This window comes from Rhinoderma darwinii, chromosome 8 (assembly GCF_050947455.1).
Source record: "Rhinoderma darwinii isolate aRhiDar2 chromosome 8, aRhiDar2.hap1, whole genome shotgun sequence".
Taxonomy (NCBI): Eukaryota; Metazoa; Chordata; class Amphibia; order Anura; family Rhinodermatidae; genus Rhinoderma; species Rhinoderma darwinii.
The window spans coordinates 25,226,864-25,244,365 of record NC_134694.1 but is presented as its reverse complement, the minus strand read 5'-3'; the positions used below and the strand labels follow the sequence as shown (position 1 = coordinate 25,244,365).

Genomic DNA, 17,502 nt, shown 5'->3' with positions numbered 1-17,502 from the left:
GTTTGTTTTTTACACAGTGTGGGCGTGAGATTTTCTAAATCTCATCCACTGTGCTGCTACTGTAAATGGTGCGGAATTTCTGCACAGAAATCAGATGCAGAAATTCCGCAGCGTTTAGACATCGTGGGAACCTGGCATAAGGCCTTATTCACATGACCGAGTCCGAGTGTCCGCCGATAAAAACAGCCGTTTTGGACCGTTTCGCATCCGTCTGGCATCCGTTCCAATTCCGTTCCGAACTGCTAATTTTGACCCGTTTTGCATCCGTTTTTTTCCCTGTCCGTTTTAAAATCGGATGAATTTCATTTGTAAATTTTTTGCCACACACTTCCCTCTGTAGATACTGCCACAGCCCCCCTGTAGGTAGTGGCACACAGACACCCCCCCCCCCCCCCATAGGTAATGCCACACAGCCCACTGTAGGTAGTTCTACACAGCACCTCCCCCCCTACCTGTCTGTAGATAGCGCCACCATTCCAGGAGAAGTCTCTGACTTCAATGTCCATATATGGACAGTGAAGTCAGGGACTTCTCCTGGAGTGACGTCAGGCACTTCTGAAGCAGAATCCCTGAGCCTGTGGCCGGTGTTTCCGCTCCAGGAGAAGTCCCTGACTTCACTGTATCCATATATGGACACAGTGACGTCAGGCTCTTCTGAAGCAGAATCCCCGGCCACAGCGTAGCCGGAGATTCCACTCCTACAGGGAGCAAAAAAATACCCTCCTCCTCACATGCCCTTTGCACTGTGAGGAGGAGAAGGAGAGAGAGTGAGCGACGGAAGACATGGCCCTCACTTGGAGCACATTCAAGTGATGGCCGTGTCTTACCCGGCCCCATAGACTTCTATGGGAGCCGGGCGGCTGGGTGAACGGCTGAAAATAGGGCATGTCCCATTTTTTGACGGTCTGGTTTCCCGGGCCGTCAAAAAAAATCGGTCTTGTGAATAGCCCCATTAGGGGTCTATTGTGCCTACTGCGGCCGTGAGTCGGCCGTTTTATGAACGGCCGTCACACGGCCGGGAAACCCTGTCGTGTGAATAAGGTCTAAGTGTTGAGGATATTGCTCCCCATGGGCTGGCATAGCCACACAGTACTAGGAGTTTGACCAGAGAAAGGTCCGGTCTTGGCAGAAATCAAATACTGTACACATTTGCAACCCAAATTTTTTTTTAAATAAATGTCACCGAAAGAAACATCAGCTATTTTTTAGATATGTTTAATCAAGACTATCTTACCATTTTGTGTCTACAACTCCTATGCAGACCTATGTGTTTCCATGGTTACAAGTTACAAACCCTGTTTAGTGTTGGTCCATTCCATCTGTCCCCTACTTCTTGACACTTGCAGGACAAATGGGAAAAAGTATGACTACAGGACAAGACTACACAGGGTTTCTTTATAATTTGTAACCGTGGAAACAAGGTCTATTTGGCGCTGTATACATAGCAGTTACACGTGATCATGGACTGCTGCTTCCCTGCATGTTTCTGCAGTCAGAGCAGCGGCCTCCCTGGAAGACAGCAGTACACACTATGCATACTGCCCACTCCTGTGGAGAATTGGTATACAAATAGGTGTGTAAAGTAAAGCAAATAGGGGTAGCAAATTAAATGAAGGTGTAAGGGCAGCATATTACAGGTATGTACTGCTAGTAGCCAAAATGGCACAAGTTTGGATAATAGGTTCATTGATAGAATACAGCAGACTGTTCGTTATGAGTCTGGTGTTTTTATGAGAAGGCTCCCCCAGACTCTACCCTCTGCGGTGACTGACAGGCTTTTATCTATCTATCTATCTATCTATCTATCTATCAATCCTCTATCTATCATCAGCCTCCGTCACTGCAGAGATAGGAGGGCTCTGTTCATGAATACATTGGATTCATAACAATGAGTCTACTGTAGCCATTTAGCACTCCTAATAGCCAATTTTTTTGTGCCGTTTTGGCTACTAGGATTATGGACCTGTAGCTTTAATATACCGCCCTATGTAACGGTCAGTGGACACATCCTATGCTTGATTTTTCAAAAAATAGAACAAAAATGAAGACTATGGGTGAGGACATGGGTGTGGCTTTCAGTCACATGCGGATGCCGCTACGCATGCGCGGAGGGAGCGGATTCCAAATTGATAGTTAATGACAGCACTATTTTACAGGTAATACCACAGTTTATCTATTAACGACTGTGTGGTTTTGCGGGTTAAATTGCAGTGCTACCTGCAAAATTGTGCTGCCTTCAATTTGTAATCCGTGTCCACCGCACTTGGTCTTTGGCTGCATGCGGACACCGCTACATGTATCCTCACCTTAGTTGCAAGAGTCAGTACACATTATAATAATGCAGGTCTGTAAGCTAATTAATTAGCGTCACTTATGGCCACCACCGCAACTAAATGTTTTTATTGGTCTGGTGCATCTAAAATTTTAAATGCTACAACTTTGTAAATTGTTCCAATGAAAAATGTCCTATCATTTTTGTTTCTACAGCACCTATACCGACCTATGCGTTTCCATGGTAACGGACAACACATATCCCTATCTAGTCTGTTCCTGCAGTCATATTCCCTTCCAATTGTCCCCTATTTTGACTAACTTATCCGAGCTGTAGATACCAAACGATACAAATTTTTTCTAATGAAGACTATTTGGTTTTAGAAGGTGGACATAGAATTTAAAAAAAAGATAAAAAAATGCACATTTCTATCATGTCAGATTCCTTAAGCACGAATGGTTTAAAGTTTAAACCATATTAGCTAGGTATTCAAACTTTCCTTTTAAACCCCTCCCTTTTTTAAAAGTAGACCAGGGACTATTTGTTTTTAACACAATAAGTAATAAAATCATGACTGCTTCCTAGCAAAAAAGAATCTGAAAATATTTGCATTCTTTACGACAGAGAATTTTGTCAAAAGAAATTTTGCCTGAGATGAGAAAAAAAGGTCTGCTTTGTCTTCATAAGTAGCGCCACTCTTGTTCATGGGCTGTGTCTGGTATTGCAGCTCATTACTATTAAAGAGAACGAACAGGAGTGGCCTTGTTTCTGGGAGAACAGTAGACTTTTTTTAAGAAAAAATCCTGGACAACCCCTTTAAAGAGGCTCTGTCACCAGATTTTGCAACCCCTATTTGCTATTGCAGCAGATCGGCGCTGCAATGTAGATTACAGTAACGTTTTTATTTTTAAAAAACGAGCATTTTTGCCCAAGTTATGACCATTTTCGTATTTATGCAAATGAGGCTTGCAAAAGTACAACTGGGCGTGTATTATGTGTGTACATCGGGGCGTGTTTACTACTTTTACTAGCTGGGCGTTCTGATGAGAAGTATCATCCACTTCTCTTCAGAACGCCCAGCTTCTGGCAGTGCAGATCTGTGACGTCACTCACAGGTCCTGCATCGTGTCGGCACCAGAGGCTACAGTTGATTCTGCAGCAGCATCAGCATTTGCAGGTAAGTAGCTACATCGACTTACCTGCAAACGTCGATGCTGCTGCAGAATCATCTGTAGCCTCTGGTGCCGATGTGTCCTCGCTCGTCCGACACGATGCAGGACCTGTGAGTGACGACACAGCGTGATCTCTCGAGAACACGGCTGTGTCTGCACTGCCAGAAGCTGGGCGTTCTGAAGAGAAGTGGATGATACTTCTATACACAACGCCCAGCTAGTAAAAGTAGTAAACACGCCCCGATGTACGCACATAATACACGCCCAGTTGTACTTTTACTTTTCAACACGCCCAGTTGTACTTTTACTTTTCAACACGCCCAGTTGTACTTTTGCAAGCCTCATTTGCATAAATACGAAAATGGTCATAACTTGGACAAAAATGCTAGTTTTTTTAAAATAAAAACGTTACTGTAATCTACATTGCAGCGCCGATCTGGTATAATAGCAGATAGGGGTTGCAAAATCTGGTGACAGAGCCTCTTTAAGTCTGCCAGCATGAGCTTGGTTTTATACTGCAGTAAACTGGCTGCATTTTAGCATCTGTATTTTGGCTGCAACACCCCCCCCCCCCCCACCCCCCAGCTCTAATGAACAGGACTAGATGCAGCCATGATGTGAAACCGTACTAAAGCTTATAACTACGGTATATTATTGTACAAAACTTCATATAATCAAGATGTGCAATTATTTAACAATTTCTCTCTTTTTTTTTATTAGATTGTACAATTTTCTATGGTCCTATTACACTGGATTTTTATTGTATACGGTCAATAATTAGTAGGTTTCTTTTAATGTTTTTTTGAGCAGGTTAGACTGACCGCTCTAGACAGCTATGTACTCATTGTGATGACTGGTTGAACTGATTTAAAGTGGGCTAGAATATATTTGCTTCGTGTACACACTTATTGGCTGTGGAAAGTAATTCTCATGAACTCATGATTAACGAAGGCATTTGGTAGTATAAGACCTAATAATGTCACTGTATTATGCTTACGGTTTGTCCACTTTGGCTACTTCTGAACAGCCATAAAGCCATCATCAGGATCTGTATTACAAGGATCCCAAATGCAGCACGAGTCAGGGCCAATACCGCCACAGGGACAATTGTCACTATTAAATGTCCATTTATGAAATAACGCAGCTGTATGAACGCTGGTTTTGAGCTCTGTAAATGCCTATGTATAAACTGTATGATAATTGGTTTGTATATTTTGAACTGTTAGAAAACGTTAATGCCCAGATTCCAGATACTGTGTAAATAAACTGCCAAATGCAACAGCAAATGAATGAACTCTATTAAAAAATAAATGAGAAAATTCTGTTATTTTGTGTTTAATATTACTCTGATATAGAATAAATGAATACAACATTTGGGTAGTAATGTCTTAGATAATGTTTCCGAACTGATTGTACAGTAGATTCAGATCTTTAATGTTATTACCGATTTGTCTAATATTACATTTTAATATTTGCTTTTCATCTACTCTTTGTAGAAGCATCATATGTATGAATAGTGGTGCACCACCAAGCTGTATGCCAGTAGGTCATTTTAATGCATTGTGCGCCTTATTACTCAAAACTTAATGGCTATGTAAGCTTTTGATAGACCGTTTTATTTAAAAAAAATAAAAAAATATTTCTGTGTGATTGGTGCAACTTTCAAAACTTTGGAGATACAGCTGCTTTGTATCCTGTATACAGAGCAGCTGTGTCATGCGCTTAGACCTGAATTTGTCTGGTCTGCAGAACTATCGGTCCAGTGAAAGCTCTCTGACACATCTAAGTTATGAACTTAGATTTGATCGATCCTGTGGACCTGACTGATTCAGGTCTTAGCGCACGATACAGCTGCTCTATATACAGGATACAAAGCAGCTGTATCTCAAAAATTATAAATCACTTTTAATAAAAGTATTTTGAAAGTTGCACCAATCGCACTGGTAGTTTTTTGTTTTAAGTAAAAAAAATGATTTCAAAGGTGTACATAGCCTTTAAGGAATATGGCGCAGGTCCTAAGCTCTGCCTATTTGATTGGAATTGGAGTCAATGGTTTGTCCGTGTTATTCACAGATATGATGGTTCTTTGATGTGTGTGTTCTGTCTAATAAATGAGGGTCCTGAATGCAAGATCTTCCTATGCTAACTCTGAATTTCTGAATAGGGTATTTGAAAAAGAGTTTTCTAAACTAGACCATTCCCAAACGTATAAATTATCGCTTATCTACCAGATAGGTGATCATTTTCTGAATGACCGGGGCCCCACCGGTGGGATCCTCACCAATCGTGAGAACAGGGGTCCCAAAGCCCTAAATCCTCTTTCCTGTGTATAAGTGTTTAATTTTTTGATTTTGGGAAAACCCCTTTATGTATTTTTCAACTGATTGATTGCATCATTTGTTGCATTTTTCATTTTACAGTGGGAGTGAAAAGAACTGGTATATTGCAGAGGAAGTTTTTTATTTACTTGATTGCAAGACTTGAGTCAGAACTAGAAAATTCTGAGCCAGGTGACAGATTCCCTGTAAAAGCTTTAGCATGGTTTTGTCTGTAAACTAAGTTGTTGCATGGTACCGATCCGCAGAAGTGAAATCTAAAACCCCAAAAAAGTACCATGCATAATATATTTTATGTGCCTCTTCCTGTAAGGGTATGTTCACACGATGAGAGGCTTTTACGTCTGAAAAGACAGACTGTTTTCAGGAGAAAACAGCTGCCTCGTTTCAGCCGTAAAAGCTGCTCCTCGTATTATGCGAGGCGTCTGTGACGCTCGTAAATCTTGAGCTGCTCTTCATTGAGTTCAATGAAGAACGGCTCAAATTACGTTGCAAAGAAGTGTCCTGCACTTCTTTGCCGAGGCAGTCAATTTACGCGTCGTCGTTTGACAGCTGTCAAACGACGACGCGTAAATGACAGGTCGTCTGCACAGTACGTCGGCAAGCCCATTCAAATGAATGGGCAGATGTTTGCCGACGTATTGTAGCCCTATTTTCAGGCGTAAATCGAGGCATAATACGCCTCGTTTACGCCTGAAAATAGGTCGTGTGAACCCAGCCTTATAGAAAAATGAACCAAATCATAATGAAGGGGGAGCCTCATGAGAGAAGCAAACTAACCCCTCTAGGACATCTCACACTCCACTGTTATCTTCTCTGCTGGGCTTTAATAATAATCTTTATATAGCGCCAACATATTACGTAGCACTTTACAATTTTGAGGGAACCTAAACAGACATTACATAGTGACAAATATAATTGATATAATTTACAAATCAGACAGGAGGATTGAGGACCCTGCTGGCAAGAGTTTACAATCTATGAGTAAATAAGGGAGACACAAAGTGTAACAGTGTTTGTTCAGTACAATAGTCCGGCCATTTTTATACACATGGGGTGGTACACATAAAGCTGCATGAGCCGGTCACCAGCCAGTATCCGTGTATGAGGTACATTAAATGCAGCACGGTGCAAGGAGTGTGAGGGAATCTTATTCTGATGACTAATGGGGCCAAGGAAAGGAGTCAGATTAGGGAATGTTATAGGTCTGTCTAAAAAGAAGTGTTTTCAGGGCACATTTAAAACTGTGGATATTGGGAATTAATCTGATTGTCTGGGGTAGCGCATTCCAGAGGAGTGGTGCAGCACGAGAGAAATCCTGGAGACGGGAGTGGGAGGTTCTGATTCTAGTGGTCGTTAGTCTTAGATTGTTGGCAGAAAGTAGAGGCCGAGTAGGGTGGTAGCCAGAGATGAGGGAGGAGATGTAAGGAGGTGCAGCACTGTGGAGAGCTTTGTGGGTAAGAATAAGAAGTTTGAATTTAAATCTGCATGGGATAGGCAACCAGTGTAGTGATTGGCACAGGGTAGAGGCGTTTTGTGTAGCGATTGGTCAGAAAGATGATCCTGGCTGCTGCATTGAGGATAGATTGGAGAGGGGAGACTTTAGTGAGGGGAAGAGCGACTTTTAATGAGTTACAGAAGTCAAGATGAGAGTGAATCAGAGCAACAATGAGAGTTGTGGCTGTTTCCTCAGTAAGAAAAGGGCGGATTCTGGAGATGTTTTTGAGGTGAAACTGTCAGGAGCGTGTAAGTGATTGAATGTGAGGAGTAAAAGGTAAGATTGGAGTCCAAAGTAACCCTGAAACAGCGGGCATGTTGCGTAGGAGTTATGGTAGTGGCACACACTGAGATGGAGAGATCAGGTTTCATTTGTTTAGTAGACGGTGGGAACCCAAGGAGCTCAGTTTTTGGAAGATTCAGTTTCAGATTGAGAGAGGACATGATGTTAGAGACAGCGGATGGTTGAGTGATTTATGCGAGCATCCTTTGTGTTTAGCAGTGGGATGAGATGGCTAAGGGGGATTCTGCCCAGAGAATAGTGCATGTGAGCTGTACATGGGAGAGGGGCGTTGGTGTCCAGAATGTACTAAGGGGGAAATGGCTGGTTTGACTGGCTACCTCCAACAGCTCCAATATGGAGTGAGGCTGCAAACCTGTTTGTTTTTCTTGTGAAGGTATGGCAAAGAATGGGTGTTTGTGGTATCCATTCTGTGTAGCTGCCTGTTCCCTAAGTGCCTTTTTGTAACTGCCACGACACTTTGTCAAGATGACACTTAGGCAGGGATGACCTCGGCACAACTGCCCCCCTGCACAAGTGCCTTCCCCTAAAGCGAGGTCTACATTTATAGAGGAGGAGAACTAGCCCAAATTACACTCCTTCAGCTGCTCATCAAATCAACACAACACATGAGGGGAAACACCACAGCATAGCTACACAAACAAACTAGCTGGTCTGGAAGAATCACACAACTTCAGGCCAATCAAATACTAGGGACCTTTTCAAAAGAACATTCACCTAGAAACAGACACGAAAGATGATTTACACACCATAAAACACACAGTTCACCATTTCAAATGACCTTCAACAGACACGTTCATGCAAGACACATCACACTCCCGTTATCTTCTCTGATGGCCTTTCACCCCTTCCACACATTTGACGTATCCATACGTCAGAGTCAGGTAGAAGTATGGAACGGACTCACGAAGTGAACCCGCTCAATACGACGCAGGTGTCTGCTCTATTTTACAGCCAACACTTCAGAGTAACGAGCGGGATCAAGTGCAATGCCGCTCCTTTAACCCCTTAAATGCCCCACACATTAGCAACCACACCATTTAAATCATTTGAAATAGAGGAGGGCGACCCCCTCTAACAGCTCATCGCACCCCCCGCAATGCAATCACGGGGTGGCGATGGTTGCTTTGGCTGCCTAGGGGCCTAATGAAGGTCCCCAGGTCCAAAATATTTGTCCTCCTATTAAGCCCTGCCTCTGGCAGGGCTTAATAGAGGCCTGTCAGAATCACAATCTCCTGCAATACATTAGTAATGCAGTATATAGTGCAAGCGATCTAACGATCGCTGGTTGAAGTCTCCTAGGGGGACTAAGAAAAACCAGGACAAATTTAGTAAAAAAAAAAAAAAGGAGTACAAGTTCACAAAACCCACCTTTTCCCATTTTCCCAGTAGAGCATAGTAAAAAAAAAAAAAAAAAAAGAGTTCAGAGTTTTACGGATGTGGCGATACCAATTCTATTACAATGTATTATTTAAAGAGGCTCTGTCACCACATTATAAGATTACAGCAGTGTTTTTTTGTTAGAAAAACATTCATTTTTGACGGAGTCATGACGTATTTTAGCTTTATGCTAATGACTTTCTCATTGACCAACTGGGCGTGTTTTACTATATGACCAAGTGGGCGTTGTGGAGAGAAGTGTATGATGCTGACCAATCAGTGACCAATCAGCGTCATACACTTCTCTCCATTCATTTACACAGCACATCGTGATCTTACTAGATCTTACTCGTGGGATTACACTGTAAACTGTCATTTAAAATGAGATTACGCTTGCATTGCTGTAAATCTCACACAAACGTTACCGAAGTGTCAGGATTCTGAATAGACATCACGTCTTGGCTGGTAGTGATATATATTCATTGTCAGGACACTTGAGTAACGTTAATGTGTGTGTATGTGGCTGCACATAGTGATCTAGTAAGATCACTATGTGCTGTGTAAATGAATGGAGAGAAGTGTATGACGCTGATTGGTCACCGTCATACACTTCTCTCCACAACGCCCACTTGGTCAAAAAGTAAAACACGCCCCGTTGGGCATTGAGAAAGTCATTAACATAAAGCGAAAATAGGTCATAACTCCGTCAAAAATGTTTCCTTTTTCCAATTAAAAACCACTGCTGTAATCTGCGTTACAGCGCCAATCACATCATGTACAAGATAGGCCACTTATAATGTGATGACCGTGCAGGTTGAAGAGGCTCTGTGTACACCATAAAAAAATGTAACGAAAAATAAGGTAAACACCAGAATTGCTATTTTTTTGGATCCTCATATCCCACCAAAAATTAAAGAAAAAGTGATCAAAACATCGCATATACCCCAAAATGGTATCATTAAAAACTACAGCTTATCCCGCAATAAATAAACCCGCATCCACTTAATCGACAGAAAAATACAAAAGTTATGGCTCTCAGAATTTGGAGTCACAAAATCAATTACATTTTTTACACTTAGGTTTTGACTTGTAAAAGTAGTAAAATATAGAACAAACTATATATATTTGGTATCGCCGTAATCGTATTAACCCGCCAAATAAAGTTAGCATGTTGTTTTAATTGCACAGTGAATTGCGTAAAAACAAAGCGCAAAAAACAATAGAGAAATCGCTGTTTTTTTCATTTTCTACCCCACAAATAATTTTTAGTCCCTTTCCTAGTACATTATATGACACAATAAATGGTGCTACAAAAAACTACAACTTGTCCCGCAAAAATTATAGGACTATATCGACATAAAAATAAAAAAAATGAAAATCTGAAAAATGGCTGCAGCAAGAAGGGATTAAAGGGGTTTTCCCATGACAGATATTTAGGACATGTCCACAGCATATGTCAAAGGTCAGATAGATGCGGGTCCCACCACTGGGACCTGCACCTACATCTAGAACGGGGCCCCTTTAAACCCCGTTCTAGCTTTTTGTGCTCACGCTGCCTCCCGGCCACTTCCTGATCACATGGTTGGGAGTTACGAAAATAGCGTATCTCGCTGAGCTAGGCTGTCCCGGAGGTGGGACCCGCATCTATCTGACATTTGACAGACATTTATGACATGTCCACAAGATGCCATGGGAAAACCCCTTTAAACTTATCTGCTGCATTCAGCTTTTGATTTTGCAGGCTAAATGCAGTACCATTCCAGAACACTTTGGACAATCCCTTTTTGTTAGAAGGGTCCCCAGATGTTCCACATAACATCCCCTAAAATCTGTGGGCAAACCTGTCAGCAAGTGTTCATTTCTCCTGAAGTTCTGCTGCTATGAAATTAAAGCATTACATAGTTCTCATTACAATGAATGCCCACTCTGTGTCCGTCTGAGAGGCAGTTTGCAGCTGCTCTCTGCTCTGGAGAATAGATGAGGGTCCGAAAACAGAAACCCCCCTATAAACTCCAATTCCTTATAGGGAACTTTAAAGGGAGGATTGTCTGGTTTGGAAAACCCATTATTATAAGGGATTATCCAGGATTACAAAAACATAGCGGGTTTTATTTAAAAAACCGTGCCACACCTGTCCACTGGTTGTATGTGGTATTGCAATTCAGCCCTAGTCTGTTTAATAGAGCGAAACTGCAACACCAGACCCAACCTATGGACCTGTGTGACACTTTTTCTGGACGACTGCAGCCATTTTCTTCTAATACTGCACTACCGCTTTAAGGCATGTTCACATGGGTCGGATATGCTGTGGAAAAGTTTGCAGCGTGTCTGACGTCGAACCCGCAGGGAAATACTGATGGATATTCACACCAAATGGTGTGTGGATATATTCCGCCGGATTGACCACTGCGGGAAAACTGGCAACAGAGGGAAAAAAAAAATATGCTACACTCTCTTGTGACGAAACGTCAGCACAGGAGACCACCTGTACACAGACCCGTGTTGCCATGGGAGCGCCATGAGATGAGTATAATTATTTTTTTTCCTTTCAAATTTGACATTTTTTTTCCCAGAATGTGCGGAATTTGCTGCGAAAATGTGTCGGAATCGTAGCAAATTCCACAACAATTGCCATTTGTGGGATTTTTACTTCCCCATTGATGTTAAGGGGGAATATCCACAACAAATCTTCATTGACTCCGCATCAGAAATTGACATGCTGCGGCTTTACAATCTGCACCCCAAATCAATTTAGGGGAAAAAAAAATCCGCAGCTTGTGGATGAAGTTTCTTCAAATCTCATCCACTTTGCTGCTACTGTACTATGCTGCAGATTTTCCAGCCACAAATCCAAAGCTTATTCGCAACGTGTGAACATACCCTAAATGGGGACCGCCATCTTAGACGTTTATGGTATATCTACAGGATATGTTATAAAGCTCTGGGACCCACACGGATCTTGAGAACGGGGGTCCTCCGACTCGGTCTGTGATGGGAATACCCCTTTAATGTTTAACAGAAATAGCAATGACTGACAGCAGCTCCCGGGAATATAGGACAAAAATGACTGCAAGAGAATACATTTTTCGGCAAACTAAAATGAGCCCCACCTGTTTTAACACGCGGTGTGCTTCTCTTCTGTTAGGATGCCATCCTCTGCTATGTACTTGCTGTTTTTGGTATTTGTATTCATCCTTCTATGTTCTATGCAGAAACCACGTTTGATCCGAAAAGCCGAAACCTCCACTCTGATTGGGTCAGCTATAGGAACAGGAATGCTTTTCATACTACTACTTGTCATCACAGTTGTTATGATCACAATGAGGAAAAAGAGAGCCACGCAAGGGACATATAGTCCAAGTCGGCAAGAAAAGGACGGAGCTAGAGTAGAAATGTGGAACGTCCTGAAGCTGCCACCTACAGAGCGACTGATCTGAGGAAGGAAACAAACTATGAAAAGCACCAACAAAAGGAGAACGAGGAAAAAGAAAAACATTACACAGTAACTTCCAAACTTTTTACCCCTGGAGGAAACCCTACTACTATCTCACACTATTGTAAAAGGGAAACATTACAGTTACAATGTTCCTGACTGTTTCCCAACCAGCGTCTTTGGACCCAAGTTTTCTAAGGTTGCGATCTTCCAGTATTAGGAATGAGCACTTGTATATCACAAACACATGCAACTAAAACAAAGTATATGCTGTTAACATGGTGTAAGTCACTGACCGAAGCTGTGGTGCGAAATCAGCCTATGATATAGGATAAGGCTGGGTTCACATTGTGCGTTTTTGTTGCGTTTTGAAAGGCAACCAAAAGAAACTCATGCTTTTTTCGAATACCCACGTGTTTTTACAAAGTTTTGCAGTGGTTTGTACAAAACCAGATTACAGCTGCAACATTTAAGATGCGTTGCACAGTCAAAAGTAACAAAAACTGTCAATCCAGACTAACAGTGACGTACTTGGTAAGACTGAAGTTTGCTTGATCCATATGAGCCTCATCTGTAGAAAAACAGCCATAGTCTTCGAGGTGAATGACCTAGTGATTTGCATTGATTGGGTCATTTGAATGGTAAGGACGTTCGTTTTTGTGGCTCTGGCCGCTGCTATAGATCTGTTTATAGGGGTGAGGGAATGATGACCGGTATGATTATAAAACAGTTTTCTTTGTACAGGATTGTATATATATAGGAGAGTGTTCTGCCACTCATTTATAGTTCAAAGAAAAAGGTAAGCAAACCCTTAAAGTCCTTTTATACCGGCCGACACTCGGCCTGTGCAAGGAAGCACCGATCAACGAGACATCGGCGATCACTTGCTCTTGTCACACAGAGCTATGAATGGGGACGAGCGGTCGTTTCTCCAATCGCTCGTCCCCATACATTATTATCATGTCGGCAGCACATCTCCCCGTTTACACAGGGAGATGTGCCACCGACAACGATTATATTTTACTTTTTTAAAACCATACGATCAGCAGATGATCGAGCGTTTGCTCGTCCATCCTTTGATCGCTGCCCTTTTTACACAGGACAATTATCGGCAACGAGCGTTCTATGAACAATCGTTTGCCCGATAATCGCACAGTGTAAAACCCCCCCTAGGAATTATCTGGATTTCTGCATTGATTACTAACAAAATGTGGTCTGTTATCTTAGTATTTGTCTAGAATTGTGACTATCTAACAATACAAACAACACACAAACAGTTCTACTATTCATGTCTTTGATTGAGCACGTTGAGACCACAGTGCAGGGAGAAAAGGTAAGTGAACCCTTGAATTTAATAACATGTAGATCCGCCTTTATAGAAATAATTTCCACCAAACGTTTCCTGTAATTGCAAATAAGATCTGTACAACGTTGAGGAGGAATTTTAGACTATTCACTCCTGCAAAAGTTTTTCGGTTCATCAATATTTCGGGGATGCCGTGTGTGCACATCTCTCTTCGGGTCATGCCACAGAATCTCGATAGGGTTAAAGGGGTTGGTCCAGTTTTTATTTTATTTTTTTAACTTATTTGTAGAATAGGAAATCATACCGTTTTCTAATATACACGTATTATAGTGCATGAGGCCCCTGTCACAGTAGAATGGTATAGCCCACACATTAGTCCTGTGTAATGCATCCATAGGCTTACTGAATATGACACAATATGATACAACCACTTTAACCCCTTCCTGACTTCTGTCCTACATGTACGGCAAAAGTGGGACGGGGAAGTATATCCAGCGGGTGTCAGCTGTCTGTTTACAGTTGACACCCCACTTTAAGGACTGGGATAATAATAATAATAAAAAATCTACTGTTTTGGGTCTATAGTTCCTAGACACAAAAATACCTATGTCTCCATGGTAACAGACTACAAGCAAACACTGTGTGTAGTCTGATTCTGCAGTCATATTCCCTTACATTTCATAGGTTACCAAAAAGTAGGGACAGATGGAAGGGAGTATGACTACACAGGGTTTGTTTGTAGTCTAGCCATGGAGAAGCACGGGTTTGCTTAGGAGATGTAGACGCAAAACGATAGTTTTAATGAAGGTTCTTTGCAAAGTTGCTATTTTTGAATTAGAGCAGGAAAATTGTACACACAAACTGCATCCACATACGGTACAGATACAGTATAACCTAACACTGTGTTTGCCTGTAGCCTCCGTCATCTTGCTTGGTATACATATCTACCAGCCCAAGCAAAGATGCGTCCAGATCTCTATAATGCACTACGGGTCTAACCTAAGTGCCTTCTCATACACATCACAGAAAATCAAGTAGCCTGAGAGTCTACAAAATTGATCCCGATTGTCAGATCTTACTGCGTATGATACCTTGTCTAGAGGGGACAGAATACTACTGTATATATCCTAATGTTATATGATGTATAATATGCTAACAAACTTATCCACAGTAATTAGAACAGAGGCTGTTAACTTCTATTTTGTCGTGGCTGATCTTTGTACATAGATGAAATGTCAGGAATGAAATCTGAGATGACACAATGGTCTGATTTTCTGATGGAAATGTTTAAATTATTTCATGTAAATAAAATATTTTCCTTACTAAACATTTGAAACCAATTCATTGTTTTACTTTACCTTGATACATGCTTTCATAGGAGTTTTTTGTTTGCCACGCGCCTGTTTAACCACGACCTCCAGTTATCCTGCCAACCATGTGTACCGCCAGAAGTTTAAAAGTAACAGGAGGAAAAGCGCCGGCAATCTGGTTGCCTAGACAGCCGTAAAACAGCGAAAGCCTTTTCTACAAAGAAAATTTGCAGGAGAGGCTTTCAGCATCTTTCAGTTGCCTAGGTCTATCTCTGGTCAGGAGATTTGGAGCCGTGTATCAGAAAAACAAACCTGCGACTACTATAAAGATATAAATGATCCTCTTCGCAATCCAATAGCCATACAATTTTTTATATCTTTGTTCAAGTAAGGTCTTGTTTTTTGTGGGACCCTTTTTTTCTTTAAATTGGCTTTCCAGTCCCTAAAAACTGACGGCCTATCCTCAGGATAGGCCATCAATAGCTAATCGGTCGGGATCTGACTCTAGGGACCCTTGCTTGTCAGCTGTTTTGAATGGGGTGTGGCGCTCCTACGAGCGCGGCCTCCTCTTCGTTTCTACTTACTCGCTCTGAATCGTCAACATGGATGTAGTGGCGATTCACAGTATTGAAGTCTTTGCCCATTCACTTTAATTGGAGAAGGCTGCAATACTGTGAATTTCCAGTACGTGTGTAGACGACTCACAGTGAGCAAGTAGAAATGAAGCGGAATCAGCGATCGTACGACCACTGCACCCACTTCAAAACAGTTGATAGTCGGGGGTCCCGGGAGTCGGACCCGGACCCATCAGCTATTAACGGCCTATCCTGAGGATAAGCCATCCGCTTTTAGGGACTGAAAAACCTCTTTAACACCATTTTGGGGCACATTTAAATTGGAATTTAATTTCACTTCACCTTTTACTGTTTTGTCCGGGCCTCAAATCTAGTTACTGCGCATGCACCAGAACAGGACATAGAGGTGCAAGAGCGGGATTTTCATCGCAGCTTTTCCACTGAAAAAATAGCAAAATCTGCTTTTTGTTGCGGTTTTCCCTCCCCATTGCATTCAATGGGGAAAACCCGCAACAGAAACCAGCGATTGAACAACATAAATTGACTTGCGGTGCGGTTTTTCTGCATGTTTTTTTTTTTTTGCAGCGTGTGGATGAGATTTGTTTAAATCTCATCCACGTTACTGCTACTGTATTAAGGCTTATTCAGACGAACGTGATATACGTCCGTGCAACGCGCGGGATTTTCACGCGCCTCGAACGGACCTATGTTAGTCTATGGGTCGTTCAGACAGTCCGTGAGTTTCACGCAGCGTGTGTCCGTTGCGTAAAACTCACGACATGTCCTATATTTCTGCATTTTTCGCGCATCACGCACCCATTGAAGTCAATGGGTGCGTGAAAATCACGCGCAGCAGACGGAAGCACTTCCGTGTGACGCGCGTGATTCGCGCAACAGCAGTAAAAAGTATGAATGAAAACAGAAAAGCACCACATGCTTTTCTGTTTACAAACATACAGAGTGTCATAATGATGGCGGCTGCACGAAAAGCACGCAGCCACGCAACATATAGTGATGACACACGGAACTGTCAAGTGCCTTTTGCTCGCGTAAAACGCACACGCTCGTGTGAATCCGGCCTTATGCTGCGGATTTTCCGTAATGAAATCCGTTGCGGAAAATCCTCAGTGTTTACGCGATGAGTGAACCCATCCAAACAGAGAAACCGTATATTGGAAAGATTTGCACCTTATCTGTGTAGGTTACATTCCTGGTTTTGGCTTCTAAATACTGACCAAAATATTGCCCTGTAAATGAGGCCTAACCCACAAGGGGAATTTCCTAATATTTCTCTGTTAGCAATATTTCTGTCAGAAAGCTATGGCCCAAAAGTTTGCATTGAAAATTGCGACTTCTGGGCATTTTATGTTGCCCGCAACATTTTTTGCTTAGAAAAGGGGTGTGGCTGACCAAAGAGGGCGAGGCCACAGAGGCCCTACAAATGTAAAATAATTTACACCAGAAAAATGGCAAAAATTATAGCGGGAATCTACGGCAGCTCATAGCTCAAAATTTGGGGCGTAACGGGACCCATTCACCTTGCCCCCATCAAACAATAAAAAAAAAAGTATACTCATCGCTCCTCCCCTCCTGCATGTTGTGGCTCATACAAGCTACTGACGCTGGGCACCTTGTATGAGCTGAGGGAGCCAGAGGGAGGAAGCTAAAAGTAGCGGTGAGGTGAGCGCATAATTTTTTTTATTTTATGCCCGTCGGGGATATTGATTGCACAGAGACACGGTTGTTATTCCACAATTGTGGCACATGACCAGCCAAAACACACATTTTTTGAAAAGGAGCTAGCCCCTTAATAAATGTGTCACATCTTATGCCAACAAATTGTTTATGAAGACTAGCATATGAATAAATAACCCCCCCCCCCCCAGTTTACAAGAGCTTCACGTCCAGTAGGAAAATCAT

At 42.2% G+C, this 17,502-nt stretch overlaps 1 protein-coding gene across 1 annotated transcript in view; it reads left to right on the top strand.

The window, feature by feature from the left end:
* The window catches only part of CRB2 (crumbs cell polarity complex component 2), a 129,151-nt gene extending 114,201 nt beyond the window's left edge, over window positions 1–14,950 (top strand). The window contains exon 13 of the mRNA XM_075835516.1: window positions 12,171–14,950. Within this exon, the coding sequence (XP_075691631.1) occupies window positions 12,171–12,395 (225 nt within the window). The 3' untranslated portion in view covers window positions 12,396–14,950. The remainder of the gene's footprint in view (window positions 1–12,170) is intronic.
* Window positions 14,951–17,502: the final 2,552 nt, after the last annotated feature.